This window comes from Urocampus carinirostris, chromosome 6 (assembly GCF_059441175.1).
Source record: "Urocampus carinirostris isolate Australia breed hairy pipefish chromosome 6, RoL_Ucar_1.0, whole genome shotgun sequence".
NCBI lineage: Eukaryota > Metazoa > Chordata > Actinopteri > Syngnathiformes > Syngnathidae > Urocampus > Urocampus carinirostris.
In genome coordinates, this window is record NC_142354.1 from 28,824,365 (window position 1) to 28,840,874 (window position 16,510).

The 16,510-nt window shown below is 39.2% G+C and overlaps 1 protein-coding gene across 2 annotated transcripts in view; it reads right to left on the reverse strand.

Annotated features, from left to right (window-relative positions):
* The window catches only part of rbms2a (RNA binding motif, single stranded interacting protein 2a), a 53,550-nt gene that overhangs the window by 8,792 nt on the left and 28,248 nt on the right, over positions 1-16,510 (reverse strand). Inside the window, exons 3-13 of one of the 2 annotated variants that reach the window (XM_088338657.1) lie at positions 15,937-15,995; positions 15,764-15,855; positions 6,176-6,333; positions 6,023-6,102; positions 5,824-5,933; positions 5,671-5,714; positions 3,086-3,179; positions 2,935-2,985; positions 2,734-2,839; positions 1,305-1,385; positions 397-484 (exon numbers count right to left, since the gene is read on the reverse strand). In XM_088338657.1, the coding sequence (XP_088194783.1) occupies positions 408-484; positions 1,305-1,385; positions 2,734-2,839; positions 2,935-2,985; positions 3,086-3,179; positions 5,671-5,714; positions 5,824-5,933; positions 6,023-6,102; positions 6,176-6,333; positions 15,764-15,855; positions 15,937-15,995 (952 nt within the window). In that variant the 3' untranslated portion in view covers positions 397-407. Of the gene's footprint in view, positions 1-396; positions 485-1,304; positions 1,386-2,728; positions 2,840-2,934; positions 2,986-3,085; positions 3,180-5,670; positions 5,715-5,823; positions 5,934-6,022; positions 6,103-6,175; positions 6,334-15,763; positions 15,856-15,936; positions 15,996-16,510 lie in introns of both variants that reach the window. The other variant, XM_088338656.1, reaches the window with a different exon arrangement.

Sequence of the window (16,510 nt, forward strand, 5' to 3'; positions counted from 1 at the left end):
GTGATTTGAAAATAAAATACTATTTATGATTTTGTACATTCAAGCTACGAGGACAGGGGTCGGAAACCTATAGCTCGCAAGAAATATATGAATTCTTTGGTGTGTACAAGTGGCTTGGACATAAAAAAGAGATGCGCAATCACTTAATGGCCGATTGTCTCACGTGTGAAGTTGAGACACTAATAATGGGATCGGTCGAGTATATAGAGGACACAATTTTAACTTCAGTTTACAGTCACTGTGTCACACCAACAGACCCCATTTTGGCTGTAACTCGCAAAATAATTCTTTGTATGGTATCTCGTTAAACAATCTATGTTCATTGTAGAGGCACCTAATGATAAAAAGCCACATAACAAACTAAGTTTGGGAGTACTAGAAATAGTAAAATCCTACCTTAGCTTCACTTAGTGTGTTGATATGAGTAGTTTGTGTGTTCTGTGGGAGGTTCCATGGCAACCTGTTGTTGTTGACCACCGTTCTCCTGTAAAACAATTGACTAATTATTAAATAAGCTTTCTCTGTGTGTCTTCAAAAGCAGAACTTGTTGTTTAATGATGTTTCCCCATCAAAAACCTCAATATTTACACTTTTTATGCTACCGTTAATAAATATGGTGCTCTTATTCCCTTGGTGACATTGCTGCTCATCCTGCATGTTCCCTTTACCATTTATACCTAATCAAATCAGTGACAACACACACAGGGAATAACAGCCCCATATGGAGAACTACACTACAACGCTTTCATACAGCTGAAATCTTGTTTTGTTTTCATGCGTTTGAAAATTAACTTGTAAATGAGACCAAGTGAGAAAGGCAGGAACACTGACTGCGTGAGACGATCTACAGAATACTATGCCTAATGAATACAATTGTCCAAAACATTAGCAACACAAATGTATTCTATATGGTCTCGGAATTGGCATGAAAAACAACTTATGAAGCCACAAAATAGCTTGACATAATAATGTTAATGTCACAAGTTTATCAGAACATAAATCATACCAGGAACAATAATTGAATTTGCATTTTCATGTTTTTAGTAGACATCAACATGGCGATTGATTGATTGTGACATTGGACCATTTCCATCCATCCATTATCCGCACCGCTTATCCTCACTAGGGTCGCGGGGGTGCCGGAGCCCATTTCAGCCGTCTTTGTGCAGTGGGGAGGGGGACACCCTGAACTGGTTTCCGGCCATTTGCAGGGCATTGGCCCATTTCATAAAACTAAAAAATAATACTGTGGGCAAGCCAATATTGTTACTCGAATACATAGAGAATATATCTAATTAAAATACCTCCACTGGGACACTTGTGGGAGGCACTGGGGTGTACTGGGGAATGTAGGTCCCCTGCATAGTTGTGTTGGCCGGAATATACTGTGTGGAAGAAGAAAGGAAGCAAATTGTGTTAGTACTCTGAATGATAAGAAGGTGTGCAGAGAAAAATTCACAATAATAAGTATATTAAAAAATATATTATTTTGGTGGATGAAGAGCTCTGATAGTAGGTATTGGGTATTGCAGATATTGCAGGGCTGCTAAATATTAAAAATGCTATTTCAGAATTAATGAACAGATAAACAAGAACCTTTTTCCCTAGTAGCATGAAAGTGGTTGTTTGAAAATTATATCACAAAAAACTGCAAACAACAAAGTACTGATCATTAATACCTTCATGGTACAAATTTGGTATGAAAATAACGATCAATATTGGTGACAATCAACATTTTTGTAAAAATAATTACTTCATTTGCTCCTGATTTTTGTAGTTTTCATAGAAAATTCATATTTCATTATTTTCTATCGAATTGCATAGGACACTTTAGAAGATTCTTAGTATTCAAAAGGTGAGGCCCAACCTGTTCAGTGTGTGTTACAACCAAGAACGAGGAAAAAAGATTTCAAAATAGGCATGAGAATGTGTGAATATGGATCAAATATTCTTGTAGTATCTTGACTTGATATCAGTCACTACAGTGGTATTATCTTTTGTTTTTGCTTTCAGAATAAACTACATCTTTCAAAATAATCTATTTCTGAAATTCATTGGTTAAAATTTGTTTTTCTTCCACCACTTAAAATAAAATATTCATATAGCACACAATTGCATAACTTTCTTGTAAAAATAAGACAGTTTCCAAAAAGATCGTTTTCCTCTATTTCACCAAAAATATTCTTCTGTAAGAAGTCCAAGTTTCCCCCCGGAACCAAGTTCTTTCTTTTCATAAAAGTTTTTTGATCCAAATATGTGAATTTGTTATGGTTAAGTTTCCATTTGATTTGTAGAAAATGGAGTTAGTATTATGAGAGCCCACAGCATCAAATTTTAAGGGCATTCTTTAATACCGCAAAGAGTGAAATTGTCCATGTTGTCATTGATAACAGCATAATAGAGCATTGTACGCATCGAGATTAAACATGGCATTTCAAAGTAAACACAATAAAGACTTTAAACGGAAAAATAATGTAAAAGACAGTCAGGATAAAGAGGCAAAAATATTAAAAAATAGTGCTTAGAGACTTGCCTAAGTTGTAATAATAGTGCAATAAGAAATGGTGCATTATTACAACAGTGCAATTGAAAGTAGTGCAATAACATTTAGCAGGAGAAAAATCCCTGATAAGTTGCAAGACATACATTTTTTACAGAGTTGCATGCTTGTTTATTGAGGAAAATATTTATTTTGCCATTTATTAAATAAAATATTCCGTGTACTCACTGTACCCGTGCTGCCTAGGGACAGGTGGCTTAGTTGCTGGGCGAGTGGTCCCATCATTGACGTAGGCTGGATGGACATAGCGTGATCCATTGCTGGAGTGAGAACTGCACCCTGCGGATGCAATCCGACACGAGTGACCAACAGGACCCATGCAAGCCACTGTAAATCCTAAAATAACAACTATGGGGAGAAAAAAGGCAACTCACAGCAGGCTGCATGAGGTACGACTGATGGTGCATCCAGGACGGGCTATGCACCTTTAAACAAATGAGGAACGAGAACAAAAACAAGTTAGTGTACTCTGCATTTTTGAATGAATTTGAGTTGATAGGTTCATGTTTGAGTTGAATGCGCCACCTGGTAGGATGAGACAGGAGAATGCATGTACGGTGAAAGGGACGTCTGGGCAATCATCCGGTTGGGAGCCAGACTGTATGGTGAGGAGTAGAAGCTGTCAAAACAGAAGGAGGTAAAACATGAACCACATCTGCTTTTATTATCTGTTCCCAGCATTGCCTTACTCATGCTAAACCCCAAGGATTTAAAGAATCTAACCAGGGGTGTCAACCATACGGCCTGTAGGTCGGATCAGGCTCACTATTAGAGATGATCCGGCCTGAAAGACAATGCTGAGAGAAGCACAAGAGCAAAACTAGCCGCATCTTGCAGAAGATGACCTGCAGCTTTGGATGTCACCAGAGCGAGGTGCCACCCTCAAAGCGCACCACCCGCTGTAACTGTATTTGCTGACTAGATAGATAGATAGATAGATACTTTATTCATCCCCGTAGGGAAATTCACACTTCCAGCAGTCTACCCCGTTGTTTATTAACAGATGAACATGGTGCCCTAGGGGTGCTTGTAGCGAAGTGGATGACGTCACGCCAGTCCAAAAATTCGACATCCCTGCGGCAGATGGAAAACTTTTCTTTGTGAAAATCCAGGGATACACCACCTCGTGTTAGCAAGTCCGCCTCCTCTCCGATTCCCCCCGGCTTTCGTGTCTCTGTTTAGCGGCGTTGAAGCCGGATTGCTCCGGGTAGCTCCGGGTGGCTACACGTTAGCGTCCGGAATGCTAAACGTGAGCCACAATTCCGCAGAACACAGCAACTGCGCTCCCTGTGCGCTTCGATGTTTTCCACCAGCACTCGATGATCTTATTTGGTCGTGAGTTCGCATTTACCATGATTACGGATGGTACCGAAGACTCATAACGCCGCTAGCCGCTTCACTAGCTCCGGCTCCTCTTCCACGATAGGCCCCTTCATCACGCCGGCACGAGAATTCTTCAGGGCAAGGAGTTGAAATTCCTTGAATACACGCATTTCTTGTGCGTTAAAACCCATGTCCATAGGATAGAAGTAATCCATAGTGTAGTTGTCAAAACGGGAAGAAAAAACACCGAAGATAGGAGCAGACAATAAAACAATAGGGCAGCTGCTGGAAAAGGAAGCCGCTCGTGGCAGCGCCGCTTTGATCTACCGTTAATCAACCAGAGAACATTGAGGAAACATACATCCCAATGTTAATTTACTTAAAATAGAAGTCGTAGACTCGCTGTTTGAGGAAATAGGATTACATTTGCATGTGGTGCGTCGGTGTTTCTTAACTGCAACATTCCTAAACATTTTTAGCCCCAGTGAATGGAATTTAACAGTTAGCATAGGGATCTGCAACCAATAAGGTTGAGAGAGCCACAACAGACAAAAGAAAAAAACATTGTCCGGAGCCACAAAAAATATGAAACCTTCAATAAACATAGTTTTAAATTAAAACCAAAAGGATATTCTTACTTAAAAGCTAGCCATTTAATAGTTCTTCAAAATGTTTTGTAAAGCCTTTGAAAACGTTCACAATATTAACCCCACCTCCACCCGCCCCACAAATTTCCATTTTCTGGTTCACTGAAAATGTTCCAGAGTACCACTAGGGCACCACTAAGGGGCCAAAGGTGGCTCTTAAGGTGCAGGTTGCTTACAACTGGGTTAGCACCGAGGTTAAAAACACAAAATTTTATAAAACGTAACATGAAATCTAACAGCAAACATTGCAAATACAGGTAAACATTTTTACACACAAAAAAAGTGAAACTACTTTTAAATTATTAATCATACAACCCTCGAGGCATGCAGGAAAATACGATGCACATTTTTATGCATATTGCATTTTCAATCAAAGAGAGACTATTGAAAAGTTAGCACTCGGGAGCAAAAATGTCCCGCGGGTTACGATAACATGTGGTGGTTCAAACTCCACACAGGAGGTTTGATCTAATGACCCCAGAACTGTGCCGCACAGGCGCCAACCACTGCGCCGCCGTGCTGCCCTTAGGGAAACTTATTGTAAAAAATAAAAAAAAAATAAAAAAAGTACCGAAAATAAATTGTCACCACTTTTTGACTAATACAGAGCTCTAATTCGGCCATACGGGATATTCACCTGGAAATTTTAAGTGTATGTATATACAGTTCAGTCAGTTTTCTTCATAGTCACTTTTAGGATATGTCCTGTCCGAAGGAGTGGGGTGCGGAATAAATAAATGAACACTATAGAAGTACGGATCGGTCTGATGCCACTGAACATTTAGAAGGGGTTGGAAGTCAAAAATATTCATAAATGACTGAGTGATCACAATACAAGGTCACATCCAAATAATGTTTACTGACATACATTGTGTCACCCAAAAAATGCATGCCACCAGGATTAAATCATGAGCACATAAATTAGTGTTTGTGCTATTTTTGAATAAACTGTAGTTGTTTTGCTTTTTTTTTACAATTGCAAAGTTGATATACTCTGAAAGGGATCTATATCTTAGTGAAGGAAATAAATCATGACGAAAAAACATAACTTAGTCTCCCCAGCAGGGGGCAGCATTGTATGAGAATTAAGCCGCTGCTCTTTTTGCCTGTGGTTTAACTCAAGCCCTACATACCACTCACCCATTTTGTAATGCTGCGGGGTCATACGCGAGCGTCATTCCTCCCTGGGAAAACAATGTAAGATTCAGAAATAGTGAAGTCATGCAAACAGCGCAGCATTCAGCTCAAAACTTGACTAGCTTAGAAGAAAGTTTAAATGGAAGTGTTGCTTACGGTCTCCCCGTCTCTGGCCCAGGGCCTTCCGTTGGGGAGGTACTTCCCCTGGTTCTGCCTCTTTTTCTGACCCCCATCCGCAAACTTACATAATAAAGGCTCTGAAGGGACTAGGGAGGAAAAAAAAAGCACAAAATCAAACAGGTGAACGTTGGCGCCAACAAAACAAAATAAAGTGCTCGTCAAAACATTGACTCACTGGGAACTCCCGGTGGAGTTTTGATGAATTTGCCGTTAAAATGTTGAATTATGGCCTCGCACTTTTCTGTGGATTCCATCCTGGAGCAGGAATAAAATCAATATACAAACACACTAAACCTATTTGTTTTTTTCTATTATTCTAATTGCCAACCTAGCAAATCCCACGCCGCGGCTGGTCCCGTTGGCATCTCGCAGAATTCGTGTCGAAATGACTTGCCCGAATGACTTGAGCATGCTCTCCAACTCCTGCTCGTCCATCGACACCGGCAGGTTGGAAATGTAAAGGTTGGTGGGGTCTTGCTCTTGTTGCTGTTGAGTAAGTAGAAGTCGAAAGAGAAACATTTACACAACATTTTTCTCCATGCGCCATGTTTAAATACACGGGGCGAAAAAAAATCCTTATTTTGGCTGAGATTTAAACTCCAGTGGTTAGTGGTTTAACCACTCACTAAATAGATTGCAAAAACAGTCCAAATGTTAGAGGGTGACGGTGCAAAAGATGACAGTGCTGGGGAGTGAGTTTAGAGAGCAAGTGAATACCAAATTTCTGGAAGAAAAATAGGGTGAAGGGTAGTTTTCGAGGGAGTCACAAAGCCCTTTTTAGGAGATTGTATGAAAGGAAAAATACCCAAAACCTAACTTTATCAAGCCTGAAGTGACATTTGTCGGAATTGGTTAGCTTAGTGTTTCTCAATTGATGGGTCAGGACTCAAAAGTGGCTTGGGAACCTGTTTTCAGTGGGTTTTCGGCCTTTGCCTTAGCCAAATAATGCTAAGAAAATAAAAAATGAAAAATAATTTAACTTCATAAAAGTAAAAATTGATTTAAAAAATTATAATAATAAAAAAAATGCAGCTTATTGAGCATTAAATCTGAATTAAAGGAAATGTTATTACTTTAAGTTGTTATAAATCTTGCGGGAAATTCTGGAAAAAAATACAGATGTTTGTTCTACTATATATGGTTTAAACAGCACAATCATTTCATTCAATATATTTCAGAAGTGGATATTTTTACTTGAGGGTCACAGCTTGTAATTAGGGTCCTACATTCAGACAGGTTGAGAAATGTTGCCTTCTGGGATAACTAGGGCTGCAGCAAGTGATTAGTTGGTTGGACCCCTTAACTACTAGGGTTGTACGGGCACCATTTCCTGTGGTGTGTCTTGGGCAAGTAGACTCGTGGCACCCCATCCCTCTCCAGGCTAACATATTTTTCCACCCGGATTCGAACCGGGGACCTTTTGCGTGTTCGACAAATGTGGTAACCGCTGCACTTCGGAAAAATTACTGTCTGTAATTTCTGGACTATAAACCGCGAGACGCTGGAAAAGACAGGAAGAACTAGTAGACCTACGTCTTTTGCCCCGCTAGTGTTCTGCTACGATGCTGTCAGGAAGGACCAGAACAGAGCAGGGGACCCCAGAGCGTTCGTTACAAGTCTTTATTTGGGGAAGCATAAGGGTTAGCGGGAAACACGATGACCGTCGAACGTCAGCAGCAACGTCGTGAAGACAACTTCGGAAGACGTAGCGTGGGACGGAAGCAGGTCGAGTTTACCAGGACTGAAGAGAAGATCGTAGCGTGGGACGAAAGCGGGTCGGATCGGAGGCAGGCAGGCAGAATCAGGTAAACAAGAAGGCACAGGTAATCGGGAGAGTCTTACGGGGTACAGAAGTAATCCTCCGACCAAGAGTTCTCCGCGTAACGCGTTTAAAAAGGGAGCATTAACCAATCAGGAAGCACATTCCAGCGCGCCACATGATTACCCCAGGTGGCTCCACTTGGGTAATCATGACAGATGCGTTTTTTGACGTTCCTTGTGTTGCTGTGTCTCGGTGATTTTTACCTTTGTATGTGTTTTAACCAGGCCTGCTAGTTACAGTATGTTTCTGCTGTGTTTTTTTGCTGTGTTACTTGTGTTGCTGTGTCTCAAACCTAATACCTCTACAATACATGAGGAACAGCAAAGGGATCTCTGGGTACTAGATTGGGACCAAAACATCAAGTTTGAATTAGCAGTAGTTTATGTAGTTTTATGTAATTTATTTTCACAATTTTTCGTTTGGCAGGGCCGGTTTTTAAGCCTGACGGCTCGTGAGGCATAGTTTTCCCATCCCCGACCTAGAATGTGTTTATATGGTTGTCTGCCAAGTTGCTGGTACGGGTACCCCCAAAACCAAAAACCTTGTGAAAGGCTGGGCAACATAATGTGAAGAATGATGGTGCAGTTTGGTCACATTGAGTCTCAGTTGTTTGCATTCATACTTGTACTTTGTAGCACTTGTTTTCAGTTTAATCACACAAATGAGTGACATTAAGTGGTCACATATTCTATAGTGTCCCTTTAAAGTGTAAATAATTTTTCCCAAAAAAGTAGTGTTTTATATTCTCATTGATAGGCTACTTCAATCTTAAAGAGCCCACAATTCTGAATGTTTCTGATCTGTTCCCTTTCAAATCCCACTTTTTAATGAATACATAAATAAATACACATTTTTACATTGGCAGTGATTTCTGTTTAATATTCATCATGTCATCAGAAATAATTCTCAAAAGGATTTTTCATGTTTTATATAAAAACAAAAGGACAATCTTGCAAAAAACTCCATAATAGAGGCATGTTTATTTTGAGACTTTTGCAGAACTGAAAGAATGTCGAGTTAATGATTTCAATGACGTGTTGAAGGGGCAGACATAGAAAACATTGCATGACTGCAATTTTTGAGGACCAAATTTGCCTACCTCTGTCTTGGGCCAACATGTTCTGCCATTAATATTAATACTTTAGTCCAGAATAAAGGGTGGGACAAAAACATGAGGAAAATGTGCAGTTTGGTCCCTTTGAGCCTCTGTAGTTGGTATTCTTTCTTGTGTTTTGTAGCAGTGGTTCATAGTCGCACTACGCAATACATCGACTAGTAGACAAATATAAATCAGTGCTCTTTTAAACATTTTGATGAATCTCTTTCAGTGTTATTACCATGAAACGATTTAATACATAATTATGCAGTCAAGTCAAAATCTACTCCAATAATTGTGCCAACTATCATGTCCCATTTTCCTTCTGCAGAGAAATAATGATTGGTAGGACTTTTTTTTTAATAAACCTGAGTTTTTAAAAAAAAAAGGAAATGAAAAGAGCCTGACTAATTCAGCACTTTCACCATTAGTGAATCAACCACTTCACAGAGCTGCCTGTCACTTAAAACTCAGCGAGGACTCATTAATGTACTCACACATGCAAATAAGATTTTGTCAGCTCGCACATAGCGGCAAAATGTTATCTAATTAAGAAATATTGACAGCTGCGAATGCATTAAACCAGAGGGATTATCCACACACGTACGGATCTGAGACTTAATATTTTTTTCATCCGTGGCGCTTGCCGGAAAGTGAATCCGTGCGCGACTGCGGAGGAAGGCAGGAAGTCAAGCATGAAGTTAAAGAGTTCACGGAGGAACAGAAGCCTGGCAACTGAAAGCAAAGAGGTTGGGCGAAAAGGAGCAAGGGGAAAACGAGCATACAGGAAAGGGGAGGGTGCGACCGACGAGTGTCTACCAACAATATTTGGTACTGGAGGAGGAAATTACAGAATACCAAGCAGTATGAGTTTTGACTAATAATATAGGTTTGTACACCTTTTTTCATTGGCAAATTCTAGCACTTTTTAAGAACTCTCAAAGCCAATTTTTCCAATTTCTTCAATACCATGAACTCCTTCAATGCCATAACATATAAATATGTTTCTAGAAGCATTGTCACTGAATGCCAAAATATAAGAATACATCGTTTTGTTTTATTTAAAAATACATATAATGATGTGATTGGCACAGCTTATCATTAAGTATCAAGCCTCTAGGAATGGTTTCAGTATGATAGATAGCCATTAAATGGCAGGAGCAGCTTTGACTTGATCTTTTGCAACACATCGAGAATGCCCCCACTTTCTAGTCTTGCTTCCTGTATCCAGCGATTGAAGTTTTGAGCCGGCCCTGCACAGCAAGTAAACTTGAGGTGAAGCAGTATGGTCAAAGTACTGAATATATGGTTAAGTACAGATTGTTAATGCATTGAGCATTTTTTTTCTAAAAAGAAGTCCCTTCGTCATCATTGAGGCAGAGAGGGTTGACGTTTTGTACATCGCCATGCTGTCTGAAATCGAGTGATTGTGTCCCCAGAAACATGGGGTGCTGAAAAAATTCTTGCATCGTTTATGCATAGTTCATGCATCAGTTCATTGGTTTAGCAACATGTTTTTTTTTTCAAGCAAAATGCCCTTATGTTTATGAAAAGCATTGTTTAGATATTGGAAGTATCACTTCTGCAAAAAAAAAAAAAAAGCGCCAAAGTGAAAGTTCTACTTGAAATGCATCCATTCACAAAAGGTTTTTGTGGGAAATAAGTATTTTCAACAAACTTGTAATTTTGGGTGCAATTCAATTAATATGTTTACTAAACTATAAGAAAAGCTAGAGACTTTTTTCATGAAAGATGAAGGTTCAAGCTTTCTTTTTATATGCCCTATGTCTATTAAGCTTCAAAACAAAATGTTTTGTAGGCCTTCAAAAATTATTCAAAATGGAAAAAAATGACTGCCACTAGCTTTTCAAATTTGAGAGAATTTGAGAGTGAATGAGTTTAAGAAGAAATCAATTGTGTATCAATCCATTCCCCAGTTGTTTTAGGTCACTGGGTGCTGCATGTAGGAAAAAGATCCAGAAAACTTGATAAATCCTAACATAAATTTTAAATCAGCGGCTAGAATTCACTAAATGGGGCATAGAAAATGTAAATAAAACAGAGTTTTTATGCCGATTTCATTAGTGTTTGCTGTCGTTTGTTTGGTCCATTTTGCATTCAATGTTCCTTTTCTTTTTGTCCCTTTAACTTGCTGGCATAAAAAGTATATTACTCGATACCTATTAAAGACAATCCATGTGACGCGACGATCAAAAGACGTTTTTTGTTGTCGTTGACTTTGATCACTAAAAAATTCCACCGTTCTGCCTCAACAATGTGCGCAGCTTTGCTACATCACACTCATAGGCGTTAGGGAGCAATGATGCTTCAAATGAGAAGGCCATACAGCTGCCGTTAACAACGAGGCAAGAAGAAATGCAATGACAAAACAGCCTTCAGTGAACAGTGCTGGCATCACTTTTAAGCAGATTCATTTTATTTTTGTTCATTAATCTGTGGTCTATCAAGTCAGACTGCCGAGAAACATGGAGACGATTTCAAGCATATGGGTGATTCTTTATTTTGGAGCAACATTTTATGTCCACATTTTTCTCTAAAATCTACAAAATGTTTATAAAAAGTACTTTAATTATTCACTTTAACCCTCTATGAAATGCATTTCAACTATGATTTTGTATTTCAGATAACTTTTGGTGACAAATATGCTCGATTTACTTGTGTCCGCAGTGCAATGTAATCAACTTCCACAAGAGGGGTAGGCCATATAACTATAAATGCTATATATACAGTTAAATGTTAGGCATTTATTTTTTTACTTGCTATTTTGTTCATATTCTACAAGCCCCAGTAGTAAATATCCACCCTGTTAATATGTGTATCCATCCCTGAGCTTGACCACTATGTATTTTTTAGTGCTAAACATACAATTGTAATAAAATTATATAAACCGGAAAAAAAGGATATTTTTTTTTCAAAAACTGGACACCAAAATGTAGCTGCAAAAAAAAGAAGAAAAACACATTTACAAGCGAACCCTCAAAATTAAAGCCGGGTGGCTGAAAAGATGTTGAATGGAACTTTGTGCAAAATGTTATTTGGGAAAACTTCATATCTGAGCACCTGCAGATATTTGTTGGACTGCTCAGTCAAATCAGGTATCCTGAACTTTATGACTGATATGGTTTGTTTTTATTGTCTTTCAGCAAACACCATATATTTCAGTGTTTCTCATAATTTTAGGTGCAACAATTCAGCAATAAGCCGATTGTGTAACACAGTGGCAGACTGCTGGAGGTCACCGCCAGTGTAATATTGTTGGAAACCATGTCACAAGCTGAGCAAATAAAACCCACCTCATATTTTATTTACCCTTCGCCTCCTGTTAATTTAATTTGCTCTAACACAAAACCTGTAGTAGACAGTGCGGTTGGCGCCACTCCATTCTCTGCCTAGTGTGAGCATCGGCTGAGGAGTGACGCTCATCATTTGGCTTATTTGCAAAAGGAGGCCTCCAGTTTTAATTGTCTTATTGTTCCCCGGGCTCAAACAAATTATTTCTGCTGGACCTGCACCCTGGAGGCTAGGCGGTTGACCCATTCCAAGAAATCAAGTGCACATCAAGACATCCAAGAAAAAAAATTGGTCCACAGTTAGAAATGCAAGATAATTATCGGCTAATAATTATCCAGCAGATGATGGCTGCCACTACATTTTTGAGGCAAATTTACTGGAGCGGGACTTAGTTTCTGTAAATATAACTTAAACAGAATAATACATATTGTATGTTAAAGTAGTTCTGCACAATATGAAAATACTTAAGTGTCCATACGCAGGTGGAGAGAGGCAGATGTACTAGGTGTTACCTGAAGTCACTTATGCCACCACTTACTTGGTTGACCGAACTGTGAAGTATAACCTTGCAAAAGCCTTCAAGTTGATCGTATTTATTTCACTTAGGTCCATTAAAATACACAAGCACATTAGTGAAAGGCACAAGAGTAAGCCAGCAACTTAATTTAGCTAAGTGGTCAAAACCCTTCTGGGTAAGGCACCCGTCTTAATTCAAAAGCGATCTTACCTATATAGACCTAAAAAATTACCCCCCGCTGGATAAAACAAAAGTAACATTTAAAGACACACGTACATTTTGGCTCCTACAATATGTATTGTGTGTGTTTTGTAGACACTTTTACGCATTTGCAATTAACTGTTTATTATACGTATCATATTTTTCCAGTTTTCTATATAAAAAAACATGAAAACGAGCAAAATGATCCTTCATTGAAAATATATTTTATTATAATTAGAAAATCACTTATAATGATCAAAACATTCTACCATCTTAGCTATCAGATAATGTTAATTATTTTAAGTGTTTTTTCGGGTCATTTTAATTAAAATGAACAACATTTCATAATTTATGAATAAATGTGATTAATTTTTCTTAATTTTCCACAAAACCATGTTAAAAATGTTGTATTCTTATTTAAAGGGATACTGTGTGTATGAGTGAATGGCTAAGTGTGAAGCACATTGTAAAGTGCTTTGGGACATCTTCAGTAACTTGAAAAGCCCTATATACATTCACACCATTTATCATATATATTGCTGTATTGTGTAGTGCAACAAAAAAAGTAATGCTACAAAAGGAAGAATACAAATTCTGGAGACTCAAGTAACCAAACTGAACCATTTTTCTTTTATTTTTTTGTGCTCAACCTTTCAAAGGTTTTTCGGTGTACCTGTAGAAGTAAGATGACTGACAATCATGTCAGCTAATGCTAGGTGAGCATCATATTATGTAAATTCTCTACAAATTTCGAGCAATATGAGTATTTAAAAAAAATGTATATAGGATAGTTATTATTTCAATCAAAATTGTTTTGTTCCAAATGAATAAAGTTTTTTTTTTCCAGAAGGAGGCGCTAAGTAAGACACAATGCCAAAAAAATTACATATATAGTAAAAAAAAAAAAAAAAAAAAAACATGTTTTAGATCACAGGTGTCAAACAGGCAGCCCGCGGGCCAGATCAGGCCCGCTAAGGGATTGAATCCGGCCGGCCCGCGAGACAACACTCAGAGAAGCGCAAGAGAAAAACAAGCTGCAGGTTGAAATATGTCAGCTTGATGTTGCCAAAGCCAGGTGCCTCTCACAAAGACACTGTACTTGTATTTATTTCTCTCTCTCTCTCTCTCTCTCTCTCTCTCTCTCTCTCTCTCTCTCTCTCTCTCTCTCTCTCTCTCTCTCTCTCTCTCTCTCTCTCTCTCTCTCTCTCTCTCTCTTTCTTTCTTTCTTTTCCACCCCTTTTCTCCCACTCTGTCTCTGTCTCTTTCACTCTCCGTGTCTCTTTTTTTCTCTTCCTTTGTTGCTCTTTGTCTCTTTCTCTCTGTGTCTTTTAACCTCTTTTGCTCTAACTTCCTTTATTCCTTTTCTCTCTTCTCTTTCTCCCTTCATACCCTTTGCGCTTTCTTTTCTCTCCTTCTCTTTGGATTTCTTTCTTCCTCTCCCTTTCTTTTCCCCTTCCCTCACGACTTTTTATCTTTTGTGTCTCACGCTGTCTCCCTCTCTCTTTTTCTTTCTTTGTCCGCCCTCTCTCCTTTTCCCTCCCTCTTTCTCTTATTTCTTTATCTCTTTTTCTTTCTCTTTAATCTACTAGTCCGGCCCCCGACAGAATGTTTGTTCTATCGTGTGGCCCCCCAGTTAAAATGAGTTTGACGCCTCTGTCTTAGATGAACGAACATTTCAGGTGATGTAGATACTAACATTTAGAGTCAATACAAACAGAATATGATATTGGCTACCAGTATTGGTCTGGACCAGCACAATCATTATTGGCAGATGAAAAGCAACAATCCTGCTCCCCTATCCATAACTAATAGTAAACTCAACAAAACAAGTCACACTGGAAGTAAACAAGTAGACAGCAGTGTTTTTTTTTTGCCTCGTATTAACAACAACCTGTCCCTACAACCTGAAGTAACCCAGTTGCTCAGAGCCAGCTGTGTATATTTAGGCTTTTATTGTGGGTTATCAACACCACTGCTGGTGCACAAGCTGTCTGGGTGAGTCACACCGAGGTGTCCGATTGCACTTGTCTGGTATAGAGATACTGCGAGATACAGCATGAAGTTAGGGTGCAGATCGCTTACAGTGCAGAGGGATACCCTAGTGTTACATTACAGTGGGCACAGGGGGGCGATGATATGGGGTCGCTGAGGTGAATTAAGAGCGGGTGTCAGCCCCAGGCCTTGGGCCCAGTCACTGGACAATGCCCAGCCATTGTAACCGCCCCATTGACAGTGGCTGTAGTGGCACCCTCCACTGTGTTCCCTCAATGTGGAGTGGGAGAGCCAGGGGGATAAACTTAATGGGCCGACAAGAGCTGCTTTCACTGCGGCCGACACCCGTACAAAGACTTCTGAACAAGAGTGACAACGGGAGCAAGTTAGCAACGTACACAAGCAAAAAGGGGAGCTTCCAAGGTTAGAAACAAGAGAGGCGGTCCTGAGTGGGCAATAAAACAATACAACAGTCTTGAACTTTTCTAATGACTGCTACTGTTAATACACACTAGTAGATTTGTCAAGACTGGGTAGAAACATTGGCCTGGATAGCAATGGGTGCCAACAGGCTGTACTTGCCCAGAACACACCACAGGAAATGGTGCCCCTACGACCCTAGTGGTTAAGGGATCCAACCAACCAATCACTTGCTGCTTCCCTAGGTAATGATGGGATAAAATGTAATGCATTTTCATGCGTTGTCGGCGTCCCTAGTATTCTAGTGGATAGGGTCCGGGTTTTATTCCTTTTGTATCCAATTTTATGCAATCGTGATCAGTGATATATTTCGACTGATCAATCTATCCACAAATACAGTAGCTTTTTATATATTGATGCAATTCTGCCCCTGACCATAGTTTTAATTCCATGTGTCTTATATTCCGCTGCGCCTTATACACGAAAAATATCACAGAATGCTATTTTTTGGAGGCGTGCCTTATAATCCAGAAAATAAGCAAATTAAACTTCTTACTTTGGCCATCTGTGCCTGCACGCCGCTTGATTTCAGAGCCGTGACGGCTTTCTGAGCCGCTGCCGGACTGTCAAAATCCACAAAGCCGTAGCCTGTAATACATGCAAGCATATTAAAGACAGACTGTATATACATATTTTAAATTCATCTGATGTATATGTTTGGCAACTCACCTTTACATTTGTTGGTAGTTTTATCCAAGATGGCTTTTGTTGACACAATCTTGCCATACCTTTGCATACAAAAATAACATCCTGTCAGTGACTGAAGATGAGGAATCTGCTCCTTCCACATGCACAACAATCCTTTCACATTTCCTCAGACTGCATACCAACATAAACACACATGCAGGGCTTTTGCGTCATAAGAGACTTGGTTCACGTCCACCCTTCCTGCTGGGCAAAGATTTCTGGCTTTGTTTGACAGGTGTACACCTTGCAAGACCTACGGCCGTTAGTCCCCAACCCGTTCCAAACACATGAGCAAATATCCCCGCTCGAATGCTGTTGCGATCAAAACTAGTTTACAGGTAACAAAAAAAAAACTATAAAGGAATAGCTATTCCACTTTGACTTTCACAATAAAATATACATCATAGTCATTGTTCGAATATGACAAAAAAATGCACCTCTAATTGTTCACGCCATAATACTCAAAATCATATCAAATCATTTCACATTAAACCAATTATTCTTGTACTTAGTGTGCGTGTGTGTGTTTTCTTTTAAATACGCTACATGAAAATAG